Genomic DNA, 17,041 nt, shown 5'->3' with positions numbered 1-17,041 from the left:
AATATAATAGCGCTGCATAAATCCCCTAAGATATGGCGACATGTAAAATCAGCAGCGCTTCGCTTTCACAGACGGTGGGACTTCGTCCAACTTTTAGCGTCACTTCGAAGGAAAGCTTAAAGAAAGGTAAGATCTGTGGACGTGTTGCTATTAAAGCTAGCTGTACTGACTGAGGCACACATGTTGCATCTGCAATGAAAAAAGTTGTCACTCATGCGCTGAATTATTGTGTTGAGTTGTTGACTGAGGCGTCGCATATATGGGACAACGCTGTGACCAAAGTCTGCATTGATATGACATTCAGGAACGATCTGATTCTTCTGGATGGATCTTTACTGATTAAATTTATTTCAGCTCTAAGTATTTAATATATAGGTGTTTTATGTGAATGTGGATCTTTCAGATCAATTTGAAAAGCAATTTTGATAGGTAAAACGTAATTTTTTTGTGTCACGTAGCGCAGGGTGCTGGTCTTGACTTAGTCTTGGGTAGGTGGTCTTGACTACAACTCTGCTACGTGACCCACCTTTTCTGTTGGATTTCTTTAAAAATAAATGCCACTAGTGGCAAAAAAGTGAAGTTCATGTTATGTTAGGACAGGAGACAAGATGTTTCCATCCCTGAAATTATGATGCTCAGAATCACATATCTAAGTCTAAACCATGTTACAGAGAGTAAACACAATAAAAACATGCTTTATCTGTGGCATTGTTCATTAAAATGCCACATTTCTAATGTATTAAAATTAAGTATGATCGGTTCACTTAATGATATTGTATTAGCGATTAGGTAATGCATTCAGCAAGTACTTTTACTTTTAATACGCAAGTATTTTTAAAAGCCAGTACTTTTTTACTTTTACTTAAGTACAAATGTTAATGTGGTAGTTTTACTTTTACTTGAGTACATTTTTGTCTGTGTATTTGTACTTTTACTTAAGTACATTTTTTGAGTACTTTCTCCACCACTGAGTGCGGGAACCCACAAATAAACACTCCAGATATTTTAATTATAATTTTGGCATTTTCATTTTCATTTTTGGTGTTGCTGCTTAGTGACCAAGTCTGAATAAGTTTTATTCCATGTTTCTTTCTTTATTGGAAAAAGTCTGAAACAGTTCCAAAGCGATGCAGCAAAACAGAGATGCTAAGATATACTTTTAAAGCATAGAAATAAAACCTAAAGTTATGTTAAATAATATGCAGTCTGTTTATATCAGCCAATTAAACATAAACGATAAGAGATACTTGAAACCACAATTAACATAAAGAAGATGAGCTTCTAAGCTGACAGATGGGTAGTGGACGACCGACCAAAGAGCATTTGGTTCCTCCACGCAGCTCCCAGTGTGACATTTTATCCACTCGTTAGCTTGGATTTATCACCATTGACTTCAGTAAGAGCTGTTCAGCCATCAGAAAGCAGAAGTAGATGAAATTGCAAATAAAACGATTAAAAATCCATGCCGAAGGCGCATTGTATACTATTGTGTCACACCAAAGTCCAACAGTTGCTGTAATCATAGTTTGTGTAGCAGAATATTACTGGACCCAGTGGGTGTGACCAGTATTTGCTGATGGGCCTCAAACATCGAACAACGCATTTTCTCACAGGCAAAGTAGCAGTAATCGCACTGTCACAACTGGAGATGTATTGATAACCAGAAACCTGTAATACACACTTGACACACACTTAGCTGGTGTCTACTGAGGCCAATAATTTAAGCTTTTCATTGTACTATATTCACTGAGGCAAATGTATGCAGCTTTTAATGCTCTGCTCATGTGGAATAAACTGTGACAAAGAAGCAAGTAGCATAGTCAATAAGGTTATCTTCCCAGTTTTTTTTTTTTTTTCAAACTCTACACAATCTAGTGTGAAAACATGAAGCCTAACTCATTTTTTTGTGTTTGGCAACATAAGTCACAAACTGAGGTTTATTTCTTTGGGATTTTTAGTATTGTATCCTTTGTGTTTGTATTTATGTATTTTTATTTCCTTTTTTGAAATGATTAGAGATAATTCGATAGAATGGAAATCAATGAGTGGGCATCTATTTTTCAAATGTAAATGGAAGAAATTTTATTGTTTATATATTTGAGAGTGTGTTCAAAGCCATTGGGAACAGAAAAGCATACACACACACGCACGCACACAGACACACACTCCATACTGTAGTGAGGCAGTAGACAGACTGCATATCCTCTTCCTCTCTCTCATCTCTGTGCCAAGCCTGAGAAACAGAGCTCCCACCTGGAGTAGTCTGGTCTCGCTGCCTGGCCTGCCCTCAGGCTCTCTGCTGTTCGCCTTTCTGAAAGAGGAAGAAGCGGTGGAAAACTGTGCTCATTGTGACTGTGTGCAGGATACCCGTCTCGCATGAAACGGCTTATTTTGGTCTCTTTTTAGACATGGAAGTATTATGGAGAACCATTTCATCCAAAATTAAATAAATAAATGGGTGAAATAAATAAAAAAAATGGTTAGAAATTATTTTTTCATTCTTTTATTTTTCATATCAATTCCTCAATTTCCCTTTTTTATTTATCTATTTTTAATTAATCTATTTTTCATTTACCCATTTTCCATTAATTTATTTTTCATTTAACCATTTTTTTAATTTAGCTTTTTCATGAACCCAATTTTTCATTTAATTTTTCATATCGATTTCTCTTTTTAATTTATCTTTTTTTCATTTATCCCTTTATCCATTTAAGCATTTTCATTAATCTATTTTTTATTTAACCACTTTTCAATTTCCCTCTTTCATTAACCCAATTTTTCATTTATTTATTTTTTCAGATTATCAATTTCTTTATTCCCCTTTTTCATTTATCCCTTTATCTATTTACCCATTTTTAATTAATCTATTTTTTAATTTAACAATTTTTCAATTTCCTTTTTTCATTAACCCGATTTTCTATTTCCCAGTTTCATTAATCAATTTCTCATATATCCCATTTTTATTTACCCATTTTTTCTTTTATCTATTTTTTATTTAACATTTGTTTGGAAAATGGGGAAAAAAAATTCAATTTCCCTTATTCATTTAATATTTCCTTATTTTCTTATTCATCACATTCTATTTTCTCTGCAAAACTTAGAAGTAGAATAAATGCAAATGAGGAGAGGCACGTCACCAGGCTCGGGCGCAACTACACATTATTCAGGTGGATGTGAAAACATAATTCGGCGAAATTGAGAAATTGATATGAAAATAAATAAATTAAAAATTGGGTTAATGAAAAAGCTAAATTAAAAAATGGTTAAATGAAAAATAGATTAATGAAAAATGGATAAATGAAAAATAGATAAATGAAAAAGGGAAATTGTGAAATTGATATGAAGAATAATAAAATAAAATTAATGATTGAACTAGCGCTGAACTCTTGCTGAAACTAAACAGATCAGATCTGTTTTATTTATCTTAGCTTATGCTCCTTTCTTTGTCTGATTTCATACGTTTTTTTTCATCTTTTTTTTTTTTTTGCAGGTGGAACACTCCTTTAATTATCTGGAGATCCAGGGAATAGCTTCCAGCAAGCCGACCCAGGTACTGCATATTACCTATAGGAATAAAATCTTGAAAAGGGTTTTACATTTTTGGAAATATAGAGTAGAAGAAAAATGACTTATTGGAAATGGTGGTTGTTGTTTAAAAGTGAGTGCATTAATCTCTTTAAGTATATTAAAGCCACAAGATAAGATAAGCCTTGTGTTGTGTGGCTTGCAGATCCCTTAACTTTCAATTTTTGTCAATTTACAACCACATACTGTACTTAAGTTTTTATGATTGGAAAAAAAATCAGTAAATTGTGCTATATACTTGTATGCAGGCTTTCCACTGTATTTAGCTGTAAATATTTTAATAGTATTCATTTTGTCTGCCAACTTTGAACACAATTACCTGGTTACCCATTCTTTCAAATTTCAGAAGTACTGTAAGAAAAAAGGAAGCAAGAAATAAACACTACCTCTGGAAAAACTCAGTGTGCTGGTTTCTAAATTGAAACTCTCCAAGTATCAGACACAGAGTTCCTGCTCGCATACACCCACCATTTGCAGCAGCTCCTATAAATTGTGTGATTGGGAATTGATGGTGCTCAGATCTAATCATCATGTTCTTCATTCTGAGCTTAAAAAAATCTCAGCTTATTCACGCTTCAATTTATCCCTGACCTGGTTAGGTGCTAGAAAGAAAATCAAACATTGTTTTCATTTGTGTCAAATTGTAATGTTTTGGCTCCTCTTCATAAAAAAAGCACAAACATATTAAAGTTCTAGATGCAGATCATCTGAACGAGTGTTTGCTTTAAAACTCTCTGCTTGAAAGAACGTCCTTAAAATCGCAACACATTTTTAATGAGGAGATGAAATGAACAAATCCAGAAACGCACCCTTACAATATCTGAATCCTTCCATAATCTTTAAAAACTCATTAATAGCAGACATATCTAGGCTGAGCCCCCAAAGGCTTTTTTGACTGGAGCGAGTAAGCTGCCAGTCAGCAGAAGCAACATTCAGAGTACAATTTGTCACAGACCATCCTGTTTCTGCAGCTGTACCCCTGTCCTGCTCATTGTGACTGTCAGTTCTCTGAATATTTTGACTGAGGGTCTCCTGTGTCCCAGACAGGAAGAAATATGCTAATTCTGGCCCACAGAGGAAGCATATGTGTCAGTATATCAACATTTGCATAATTGCAGTGAAGACTGAAATCTTTAACAGACTTGGTTATGTTATTAAGCCCCTGCCTGTATCTAATAAATCCAATTTTGTTTATGAAAAAAACCATGATTGAGCTAGTTTGCAGTAAAATACTTAAAAAAAAAATCTAAAAATCATTAAAGTCTCATTTAAAAAAAAGAAAAAAAAAATCTGACATTTGGTCTGAGAAAAGAGGGAGAATTGAATAAAACAAGAACATGTTCTTGTTCATGTTTCCCAAACTAATTCTTTAGATCATCAATAAAAAGGACGAGCATAAAGGGCAAAGATTCAGGATTTTTTATTTTTTTACTGACTTGTATTGATCCTTCATTATCAATTTCTGCTTGTAGCTACTGGTAGAGTATGAGCGAGGCTCATTCTCAGTGAAGCTGCTCTCCACAGAGGAGGTGAACGATGTGGTCGCTCATGTTGGAAACTGTCTGCTTAGGATATGTCCTGGTCTACCACCCAGGTAAGTGTAGTCGGTGCGGATTTCTGTGTTTCTCTTTATTTCAGATGATACATTTTTAGACTCATTAGTCCAAAAAAAAAATGTTTCTACAAAAGTCCTTCTTTTGTGTTCTCGCTGGGTCATTTCAGCACTTGAGTTTTCTCCTTGCACAAAACCCAAGAAGGTTAAACTCTGATTGTCCATGTATGAAGTTTTATATTTACAGCAGTAAGATGCTTCTGTAGGTACTGTGATGATAAACCTCTGAAGCTGAAGTCTCCTTTCTCAAGGATTGGATTTATTCTCACAAAAACATTCAGCTAATCTAAACTCAAACTAAATCTGATGTTTAAACAGGGCAAGTGTCTTTCAAAAATGCTGAGTAATGACGTTCTAATCTAGTGAGCCTTAAGTAATACGCATTAGCCTTGATCTTAAAAAATATTTTAATAAATGTGGGGACTTTAGATGATAAATATTCAATTAAACCATTAGCAGATTTTTCTTTTTTTGCAGCATTGCAAAAGTAGTTAAGCAATCCCACTTTTATCTACAGCAACAGATAATTTCTGAGGCTTTCATCTGCTGCAACGCAGAAATGAATGAACTAAACGTTTTCACTTCTCTCACCAGTAAAGTGATGAAGAAGCTTTGCATGGAGCCTCCAGACAGACTGAGCTACCTGCAGACTCTGTGGGACAACAAGCCTGCTGAACCTGGACCTTGTGGTAGGATCCTGACACTTTACCTTAATTGCTGTCGGCCTTTAAAACGTAATTTTAAGAAGCGAGTGTGTGTGTTAATGTAACACCCCTACTAGTTGCTGCTGGTGTTTTTCTTTCCCTGCACAGGGCCAGATGAACTCTGGTTATATCAGTCACTCCACCTTTCTCTCCCTGTCTCTCTTTCTCTGCCTGTAGGTGGGTTTTCCCAGATGTACAGATGTGTGTGTGACTGGTTAGGACTACCTTACAGAGAAGAAGTGCAGTGGGTAAGTGTGGCTTACTGTCTTTTTTTGGTACAGTTTCACATCGGAGCTGTGCACCTGTCTGGTGTGCTGCCGTCTACTGGCTACATAAATCTGCACGCCGTCTTTTGAAGAATATGAGTGCAACAACATGAAGGTTGAATGTATTGTTGATTGTTTCCTCTGCAGGATGTTGACACCATCTACTTGACACAAGACAGCAGAGAACTCAACCTGCAGGACTTCAGCCATCTAGAGAACAGGTCATTCTTGTCTTTCTTTAGTCTTACTGATCAACATGTAGGTTATTTTTTATTGAAAACATAACATTTTGCACAAAATAAAACTGATATGCTTTGGAGGGATAAGATTAATAGTTTGCACCATTTATAAGCAGAAGCAAGTATGTCAATACTGAATGGTATTTCTAAGAAAAATTCACTGCTGGCTCCTCTGTGCATCATCAGGGATCTGGTAGCTATAATAGCAGTCCTGGAGTTCAACCAGTGGTTCACCAAGCTGTCTACTAAGGATTACAAACTGGTCAGTACCTGCAAAAATCATTCTTGTACTTTCCTGTTTATTGTTTGTTTGTTTTTTTTAAGAGGATCGCAGTTTTATTATACTGTATGGAGGGAGTGTAAAGGTAGTGTACTACACAGAGTCAAGGCTGCTGGCAGTGTATATATTTTTTATTTTAAAAAAATACACTTTTTAATATGAAAAGTGGAGACCAATTCTACCATTTCAATGCCTTAATTCATTTCTGTGTTTTTCTATAATTTTCTAGTCTAGTTTACGTTCTATGTTTCCCTCTATGTGTGATTTTTATATTCAGCTCTTCCTCCTCCTGTGCTGGACGATGTATAGCTGAACATGTCTGTCTGCAGAGAATATTTGCTTTTTTTTTTCTCCTGTCTTCCCCTGCAGTGTTTTGACTGAGGATCAGTCCAAATGTTCTCGTGTGATAAGACTCCTAATCCAAATGAGACAAAGGGGTTCAATGTCTGAGGCTGTTTCCCTCCCACCCCCACTCCTGGTTCATCACTCCATTACTAACTCAGCATCTCCACGCTTCCCTCAGTCTCACAAATTACCACACGCAGCTTCCTCTGTCCAAACAATTACCTCACACCTCCGTCACAGACATTTCCCCCCCTTTTATTGAAACTTAAAAAGCCGTGCCATGTGGAGACTGAAGGAGCAGTGGTTCCTGCAGGCATATGTTTGACTAGTCCTTTGTAGAAGCTTATATTTAGCATGAGCCTTTGTGCCTCATTCATATGTTGGTGCAGATGGTTTTTGATGATGCAAAAATCAGAGAAATTCCATGTCATAATTTTGACAGAACCGGAATTTACTCATTGTAACTGTCCCTCCTTAGTAGATATGCTTTTATTTTTAATTAATAAATACTGTGAATGACCGTGGTTATCCTAAAGAATAAAGTATTGGTTGAATGAATTTGCATGACTATAAAGCAACATATGCAGATTATTGTGTCAGGGTTCCTACACAGTTTGGAAAGATTTTGAACTTTTATTTTGAACAAAATATTTGAAATTGTCTGTTTGAAAAGATGTCAGATTGAGCAGTTAATTGTACATTTCCAGGATGTTGTCATTGTGTCCTTTCCTGTGGTGTCTCATGTATGTAAGGGCATCACAAGGAGATGAGTGAAGGCAGGGAGAAAAAGTGGCGACACAGCAGACAGAGAAATGGCGAGGCCTGGGAGAAAATGACAGATGAATAAGAAAACAAGTCAGTGTTTGAAAAGAAAGCCTAGAAAAGACAAAGGGTTCAGTTTTAAGTCTCCAAAACAAGAACGAATTAATCCTGCAGACTTACAGAAGTTCAGGAAGCTACGATTGTTATATCAGTTATGTTGATAATCTAATATTTTACATCTGGAATAACTAAAACTGAACAGATATGTGTTGAACGTGAAGAGAGAAGAGAATGTTGCTGAGATTGAGTAAAACCAAATCCGAAAGCTGCAAGCCCAAATCACATTCTGACTACCTCAGTCCAACAGATAAGGAAACTCTGTGCTGTTCATTAGATAAACAGCACACGCACACAAGTACACACGCACACACACACGACAGGCTTTCACAACGAAGGATTATGCTGCTCATCCCCAGTTCAATCAGGCTATTAGTCTTGGGGGGTGATCAAGAAGTTGAGCCAAATTGAGATAAGAAGGGAGGATGAGAGGACTGCAGCGATAAGAGGACTAGCCTTCTGGCAACCTCAGGATTGGACAGAAAACTGTGGAGGCATGTTCAGTTTGACCAGATGCAGGGTCAGGGCATTAATTCATGACCATGCTGCTATTTAACGAGCAGAAAATGGTACAATACACATGCTGACAGTGTCGCCGTGCTGTGCTGCTGTGACGACTGCAGAATGGACCTCTCTCTGTTTCCATTTGACTATTTTCTCACGTTTCACCCCCTCAATACTCATGTTTTATTTCCCCTCAGTTTGCTGCCATCCCTCCTTCTGCTTCTTTTAATGCTCATGGTTCTCCGGGATAGCTGTGTGAACAACAGTCCCCTTCTTCTGCGCTGTCCAGTTATTCTCTCTCTTTTCCATTATCGCGCCCGTCTTTCTCTCCTCCTCACTGCTGACTCGCGGTGGACAATGCGTCCCCTGTCTCTGCCCCACTGAGACAGCAGGCGAACAGAAGCAGTTCTTGTAGGGCTGATGTTGTTCATCGGGAATAATAACACAACATTCCAGTAAGGTTCTGTCATCCTAATGGAAACTGTTTGCTAGACTTTTATAAACTTTTATCAAAAAAAAAAAAGAAAAAAAAAAAGAAGCAATTCTGAATGCGTATCGATGCCATACAGTTAATGTCTGGCTGTGACGCGGCGCTCAGCGAAGTGGGTCAGTGAGCATCGAGGTGGTTTTCAGACTTTCAGCTGTTGAATTTTTAATTTTGCTTAAATATGAGTGCTTTCTCCTGTTGTGCTGAGACCACAGAAGAGAGGCAACTTGTTCCTCCGTGGGTCTGCTCTCCCCAATGCGTCTTTGTCACACATGAACAGCTTCAGGTGGAGGATTGAGATCTTGTTTTCTTTTTCACATTCTGCTGCGCAGTTTTAATTGGCCTGCACTTTTGTAAACCTAAGAGATTCAGCACAAGTTTTTCTTGTGACCTTGATTCTCAAGTTTTGATGTTTTACATCTCATGGGATCAATAAATAATAATTTTATTGACATTTTATAGAATTTGCTGGAGTGTAAAAAACCCAAATTGTAACATCTATGTATTTATTTTTAAGTGTTGATGGAGTTTGCCATATTTTCCTGAAGTATGTGTTGGCTCAAATGGGCATCAGAATAAAAAGGAATGGAAATAGGGTATAATTCAGGATGGGACATAACGTTATTTAAATCACAAGTGAGATTTGGCAATGTTTATGATTACCTATCTCAGTAATGCATGAAAATAAATTCATACACATCTCTTTTTAAGATTACAAAACAAGGCAGAATGGAGAAAATGACATTGATTGGCACTAAATGGTGGAATTGGCAACAGGGGGAACTGCATTCAGTCTGCAGATGCTATTCCACCCACAACACATTTAATAAAAATAACTCAGATAATCTAATTCTGAATATATTTTTTTTCCTCATGTGCCCTCAGTCTGCAGACGTATGTGAGCAGATTCTTCGAGTGGTGTCTCGATCCAGTCGGCTAGAGGAGATGGTGTTGGACAATGCGGGACTCAAAACGTGAGCAATACGTTTAATTTAATTTTGTTTCTGCTTTGTTTTAATTGCGGAAGAGCCCTCTGCCCAAGTTTGTTGAAGCGTGAGTATTTGAATTGGGGAAATAATCTAAAGTTCAAATAATTTGAAGTAAATTAGATCTTTTTTTTTTTTTTTTTTGGCTTTGATGCAACAGTAAATTTTGATCAGATAAATTAACAAATAGATCATTTTTAATTACTTTTAGTTTTGTGTGATTTTTGTACATTTCTACTTCACATCGATATATTATCATTTTACCTTTGACTCTTTCCATGGATGAATGAATGTTTTACATTTCCCAAGAGTATGTTACCAATAAATCCTTTCACAACTTCCAGAGAGTTTGCCCAGAAGCTCGCTGCTGCTCTGGCCCACAACGCCGGCTCAGGACTTACTTCCATTAATCTTGCTAACAACCCACTGGAAGACAGAGGTACAGTCAATGTTCTGATCCACTCGCTGATTGATTCATTGCTGCTTTAAGGCTCCCTTTTATGCCTTTTGTAGCCTCTGCCATCATTCAGTGCACTGCTCTTATGTTACATTCTTTATACTGCTTTAGCTCTCTTCACATTTAAGGTAGCAACTAGCAAGATGCAAGAAGGAATACTGAGCCCTCTTTTTATATCTTGCTTTTTATATATTCTATGCTGGAGTTATTTGCCTAGAACTAATTGTAACACTGTGGTTGGTGATGAGAAAACATTCAGAGTTGACAAAATATTAAGTAAAATCTAATACAAAGCACAGTGTTGCATAAAGGCATTTGAACAAATCTGCAAACAGCAAAACAGAAGTAAAACCTAAAACCTTTATTTAGTTTCATAAAATCTTTCCACCATTATTTCTAATATGCACTGCTTTATTTAACTTAAGTAAATAAAGCTTAATTAATGAGTAGTAAGTGGTACAATAATCAATTATTTATTCAATTAAATAAAATTTTACTTAATTTGGACATTTAGGTTCCTATTGCTCATTGCTCTCTAGTTTGCCTCTTAAAATGAAAACCCTCTGACAGTAATTTCATTTATTTTTTTCTGCATCTTCACTATGTTTTCCTCAGCAACTGCCAGACTAACAACAATCTTCTTCTAGCCATTTAAAAACATCCAGGGTAATATTAGCTGGAAATTTAACCACTCTTTTCTGATTTTTTTTTCTACATTCATTTAATCAGGATAAAAATTAATTGAAATTAAAAATCTCAAGAACATGAATGTCCTGGGCTAAACGGCAGCAGAATTTGCAGGTAATTTGAGGTTCCAGGAGTCCATTATTTTCAATGGGCCTGAGGTTGGGGATAAAGAAGCTCAATGTTTTAATTTGTGTTTGGTATCGAAGTTATTGTTGGAAGCCCCAACTGTGTCAGAATTACAGCCATTCAGCAATTTAAATGCATCAAAATGAATGTAATTCCTGTTAAGTTAGCCTGCAAAGTTAAATTACTTTTTAACTTTACATTTAAAAGTTAAAAAGTAATTGGCACATCCTGTAACAGGTATAAAATAAACGTGTTTTTGTGTTTGCTTGCTTTTTTTTTTTTTTGCTTGCCACAGGTGTTTCTTCTCTCGGTGCGCAGTTTGCCAAACTTCATTTGGGGCTCAAGCATTTAAACTTTTCCAAAACCTCACTCTCACCCAAAGGTATGTGCAGTTTTCCAGTTGCACAGCTGTGGCAACAGAGAAGACAATGTGATGTTTGTAATAAAGCTGTGTTTTGATAGAGGCTTAAAAATGTAGTGTTTTGTGATGACTTTATTTTGAATTGTTGCTGCTTTGATTTCCCCTAACAGCAGATACAATTCATATCTTTGATTAATCTGATTGTGTCTCCTGCTGACTTGCTGCTGAGACTTATTACAGCACTAATAGAGTCTAGATGAAAAAGGAAGGAGACAATTTGCGTTCACAGGCTGTTTAGTAGCGTATTGTGTATTTCTGTCTGCATAATGAGTGTTCTCCGGTGCTTTTAACTTTAGTTAATTAAACTAAACACCGTTTTACATAATGGGAAGTCCTTTCACTCATCAAAATGGGATGAACATTCAACAGAGAGTTTAGAAAGAACAAATGTGTCTGTCATCAAGCATTACATGCAGATTAGATTGCTGATGTTTCCCATGGTCCCTGTTCTCAGTACCGGACAGCCTGTCAGGATTCACTGCCAACATGTTCTGCTCTCAGGAAGTCGATAGAGCTATCATGTTTCCACTCTGAATGTTTGAAAGGTCCTGTGCTGCCTAAACTGTAGCCTGATTCTCCTGTCAAAAACTCAGTCCATATTCTGTGGCCCCAGAGAATCAATAGCACTTTTTAAATACCATTTTAACTATTTATTTTTCTACACGAGCTATATCCTTTTCCATCTGTCTAACATGATCAGAGGAGTCTCGGGATTTATGACCCGTCAGGCTGTCAGGACATCACTGCTGAAATGTGTCAGATCAGCTTGTCAGTCATGTGATGGACATGGCACAAATCAGAGGCTGAACACACAGCTGCATCAGGCTGCCATAGAAACGGCCTTTATTTTTCAAATATAATAAACCACTGGGCACTTTTGAAGTGATCCAATGATGCATTATCTGCAGAGACGCCTTTCTGTTTTTGGAGTTTTTAAAGTGTATAATGTAAGAAATTGATTTTGTGTAGCAGGACATTGACTTGCCTTTTGAAAACCATAAAAATCCAGAATCTTTTGTGTTTCCAACCAGACCCGTCTGTCTCCAGCCTTCACCTGCTTCTCATTTCCTCTGTCATTTCCTTCAAAATGCTTTCAGAAATGTCAAGTGAAGATCTGAGCATAGTGATAAAGCCAACATTACAGGGCTGTGTGTGTGTGCGTGCGTGCGTGTTTGCGTGTGTGTGTGTGTGTTTATGTACGCGTTTGGACTTTAGGGGTGAACAGCCTTTGCCAGTCACTGAGTGCCAACCCAACCATCGCCAGCAGCCTAGTCCATCTGGACCTCTCAGGAAACATGCTCCGAGGAGACGACATGCAGGTGAATACCCTGCCACTCAAGCTGGATCACTAAATATAAGTGTCAAAAACAAAACAAATACTAATACATTAGTAATACCTAGCATGTTGGAAAATGCTCAGTAACTTGTGTGGCCTGCATGTGAGAAGTGCATCTGGACATTTATAAGTCTAGTAACACTAGACACAAGAACAATGTTTTGGAAAGAAATCAGGTACATGTTTGGAAAAACAAGAGATTGGATAAAATATAGTTAACCATTTTCTCTAAAATCAAAAAATACAACATTTTGCTTCAGTATTATACAAGAACACAAAGCAAATTCACTAGTATTCAATGCGATTTAATTTTGAGAAGCTGGAACTGAGCATAGTAGATTGAACTGTCCTTGCTTGTGTGTGTGTGATAGACATGATGCATGCTTTCAAAAGCATGCATCATACAATCGGAAAAAGTGCGGTATACATTTGTATTCAGCTGGCAGTCACAGCTGACAGCTCTTTGTCTCTACAACTGGAAACTGAAATTTGCTCCAATTCTTTTTAGAAAATACAGAACAAGTTGGTTTAGGTTGAATGGAGAGCATATGAAGAACACTCATCAATGTTTGCCACATATTGTTAAGTAGATTTAAATTTACAGTCCCAACACATGAATGTGCTTTGATCCGATTGTGTGTTTAGTCTTTCTTCAACTGGATGGTGGATTTTCACACCAGAATAAAGTCTTTTGTAGCCTGTAACCCATTTTATTCCACTTTCTGCATTCAGCTCCATCCATCTTTCCATCAACTCTAAACAATAGTGAAAAAATATCCCACAGAGGGACTATGCTTGATGGAGAGGTGTTTTTTTTTTTTTATGGGTGTAATGAAACAGTGTCTGTTTTCCACCAGATATAACATAAGTCTTTGGTCTTTTTATTCTTGTTTCTAGCATTTCTACAACTTCCTCGGTCAACCCAACAGCCTGGCAACACTAGACCTCTCCAACACAGACTGCGCACTGGATCAGGTGAGGCTGCACGACTAACAGAAAGTAGCTAAATGAAATGCATTTGTGTTGAGCAAATATTTCCATCGATCATAACGGAACGGCATAACAGAACACACAATCCTAAAACTTTCAGCATTTCTTTCTGCAAACTGTAACCTGCTGTTAGGGTTGTAGCTGAGTGGAAAATGACCTGCTGGCCAATGAATAACTTTGTTGTGGGAGGTGTAATCTAATTTTGCACACCCATTCAATTTGTTATTGCAGGTCACTGCACGATGAAGTGATCTGAATAGCGTTGGTGATATATTGATGTGGGTCTGAGAGCCAGCCACGGCTTATTGATTGGTTTGAGATGTAGCCAGCTGTCGGACATTCGCTGAACTTATCGATTAAGCCTGAAATCATATTTTGTCTTTTCACAGTCAGATGGAAACGTGGACAAATAAAACCACTTTACTGTGAAAACTGCTCACATATTCGAACTCGCTGACATTTGAACGCCACGTTGCAGAGACAATTGCAGTTACGTGTGGGCTTTGTTGCGTTCCAGGTTTGCTCGGCTCTGCTGCGAGGCTCAGTTCAACACCTCTCTGTCCTCAATGTGTCCAAAAGCATCTTCCCTCACAGGTAAATGAATATCAACATTTTAATAGCTTAAACGGAATGAGGAAATTCATGTATCTTGCAAATGTTTTGTGAGAACTTGGGAGACGAGTGAGTTAAAATAACAGATGACCAGATTAATACTAGATTAACAACGGTCTGTTATTTCCTACTTTGATAGAAATATTTGGGCCTTTTTGATAAAGATTTAAATGCCAAAATTGGCTCAATATGAGTTGAATACAACTAGACAGTTGAAGGTCCTAAATAGAATATCTGGATTATGTTTTAATGTGATCTCAGTCTGGAATAATCTGTATTTTATCATTCCTTGATGTGCTGTCTTTGAGCTGGTAGAGATATCCAGGGTTCCTACACAGTCTTGAAATGTGTGGAAAGTTTTTCCATTATCATTTTAAAGGTCTGGATAAGTATGGAAAATAGAAATGTTATTCCTTTCCTCCTTTTTCAAAAACAAACATTTCTAATAATGCTTTAGTATCACAGTGGTTTTCACATTTACTTTTAACTAGTGATGGGTTTTTTTTTTTCTTTCTGGCTACATTTACACCGATTAAATATCCAACCAGACCAAACAGATTTTGGTCTTCAAACTTTAAATCCACATTGAACTAGACTTGAGGTTGTTGGTCTAAAATGTCATAAATGCCATGAATCTCATTATTTTTGCAGCTTCCCTTACAAAGCAAAGGTACAAAGTGTGGCTTATAGAATGTGAATTTAGTATAGAATACAACAATCCTTATCTGAAAAGTCCAAGAGTTGTAGATTGTAGTAAATAGGTCATTCAGGTTAGATTGAAAAGTTTTTCAAACTTCAGTAAATTTTATGATTCAAGAAGTGTTTGGAGTCAGAATGTTTTTTCTATATACTGAGAATTTGCTGCAGTTTTTTCTGCTGTTTATACTGCCACTGCTAACATGCTCACTATCACAGTGAGCAATGTTAGCGTATGACACCTGCTGGCTATCAAGGGAAATTACATCATACATTCAGGGAAAGTACTCATGTTGTTTGGGGTTTTTCTCTCTTTGTCCTCATATTTTGCAGCTCTTGTTCTTTTTTAAATCCTCACGGTATAACTGCTGGTGGAGCTCAGATAGATGTTTTTCTGAAAAGACGAATTAAATACACACTGGATCACGGGTTTCTTCTACATGAAAAGAACATTGAAATATTGATGCTGGTTTGAGTTGTAGGTCACACTGATTTTATTTTGTTTGTTTTCTTTTGGGTTTCACAGGAAAGGCAAAGAGGTGCCTCCATCATTTAAGCATTTCTTCAGCAGCGCCACGTCTCTCAGCTCCATCAATGTGTCGGGAACCAAGCTGCCGCCAGAGGCTCTCAAGTGAGACAGAAATTCAGTCACGAGTTCATATTCATTCCCTTACAGCTCAAATTTGAGCTTACAGTGTCAGCTCAAATTCTTTAAGATGATTCTCAGAAAATACATTTAAAACAAGCAACTTCTACTTTTATCAGCACCCCTGGTAATGATCTACACCTTTTTGTTCACTCTAAAATAAACACACAACTAGGCCTGTCGCGATAAACGATAAATCAATTAATCGCACGATAAATTAAACCTATCAACCTCATTTTAATTATCGGCTTTATCGTCTCTTCCTGCCTTTTTTTCTTTCTATTGATGACGAGGAATGAAAAAAGGCTCAACTCCGGTGCTCTCCACTGACCCTCCCTTCCTCATTTCCTTAGTGTAATGTCCAGCGTACACACACCTTTGAGACACATTAGTCGACAGAAATCCTATAGGTATAACGGTTCGATCGGGTTCGATCGTGCCGTGTGGTGTCCAGCCACCTGGGCAAAAAATAATGGCTACAAGTCCAGTAATTTTAAAATCAGGCATTAATCAATGCTTTACTAGAATCTACCTGTGATGCATGTGGCTAGTGTCAGCGTAAAGTCCTGATTTAATCAAAATCATTGTAACCTATTTATGCCACGTTAGCAAAGAACAGCTGAAAACTTACCGAGTTTATCAACTGCGGTAGCAATTTGGCTCCAACTCCTCTCCTTGTCATTTCTATATTCTTTGCACAAAATGTTGAATAAATATTAATGTTGTTTCCACAAATCATCTCCGATGTCCGCTGGACTTCGTGTTCCGCCGTGTCAGCTGTTTGGGATTCCCCTCATAATTTCCCTTCAGAAAGCACGGTGGCGAATCCGCGCTTTCTGATTGGCTACCTGTCACATTTAACGTTAAGCTCCCAGTTGGTGAAAACCCCTGATTTAGATCGGAGAGGCCACGACGATCTACCGAACACACCACACACTACAGGATGTTTGGTTACGAAATCACCAGCGACAATCTTAGATCGGCCAACGATCTAAGATTGTCGTAAGGGGAAAATAGGGACAAAAAATCATGTAGTGTGAACTACTGCATTAGGTAGTCGGATGTGCCCGTCTTCTCTATTTAAATCTAGTGATTACTGAAGGGCAATATAGTATACAGACTTCATGATCTGCACTCTTTTGGTTGAATGTAGTATTTATTTCCACTTTGACTTTATGTTGTT

At 37.2% G+C, this 17,041-nt stretch overlaps 1 protein-coding gene across 2 annotated transcripts in view; it reads left to right on the top strand.

Moving 5' to 3' along the window:
• LOC103478394 (F-actin-uncapping protein LRRC16A) overlaps nucleotides 1-17,041 on the top strand; it is a 58,698-nt gene that overhangs the window by 23,140 nt on the left and 18,517 nt on the right. For both annotated transcript variants that reach the window (XM_008432219.3, XM_008432217.3), the window contains exons 4-16: nucleotides 3,491-3,550; nucleotides 5,058-5,179; nucleotides 5,792-5,886; nucleotides 6,079-6,149; nucleotides 6,315-6,388; nucleotides 6,593-6,668; nucleotides 9,787-9,875; nucleotides 10,232-10,326; nucleotides 11,453-11,539; nucleotides 12,794-12,897; nucleotides 13,812-13,889; nucleotides 14,422-14,498; nucleotides 15,739-15,843. In XM_008432219.3, the coding sequence (XP_008430441.2) occupies nucleotides 3,491-3,550; nucleotides 5,058-5,179; nucleotides 5,792-5,886; nucleotides 6,079-6,149; nucleotides 6,315-6,388; nucleotides 6,593-6,668; nucleotides 9,787-9,875; nucleotides 10,232-10,326; nucleotides 11,453-11,539; nucleotides 12,794-12,897; nucleotides 13,812-13,889; nucleotides 14,422-14,498; nucleotides 15,739-15,843 (1,133 nt within the window). The remainder of the gene's footprint in view (nucleotides 1-3,490; nucleotides 3,551-5,057; nucleotides 5,180-5,791; nucleotides 5,887-6,078; nucleotides 6,150-6,314; nucleotides 6,389-6,592; nucleotides 6,669-9,786; nucleotides 9,876-10,231; nucleotides 10,327-11,452; nucleotides 11,540-12,793; nucleotides 12,898-13,811; nucleotides 13,890-14,421; nucleotides 14,499-15,738; nucleotides 15,844-17,041) is intronic.

Source organism: Poecilia reticulata, chromosome 16, assembly GCF_904066995.2.
Source record: "Poecilia reticulata chromosome 16, P_reticulata-male-v2, whole genome shotgun sequence".
Taxonomy (NCBI): domain Eukaryota; kingdom Metazoa; phylum Chordata; class Actinopteri; order Cyprinodontiformes; family Poeciliidae; genus Poecilia; species Poecilia reticulata.
This window is presented reverse-complemented; position numbering and strand designations above follow the sequence as displayed.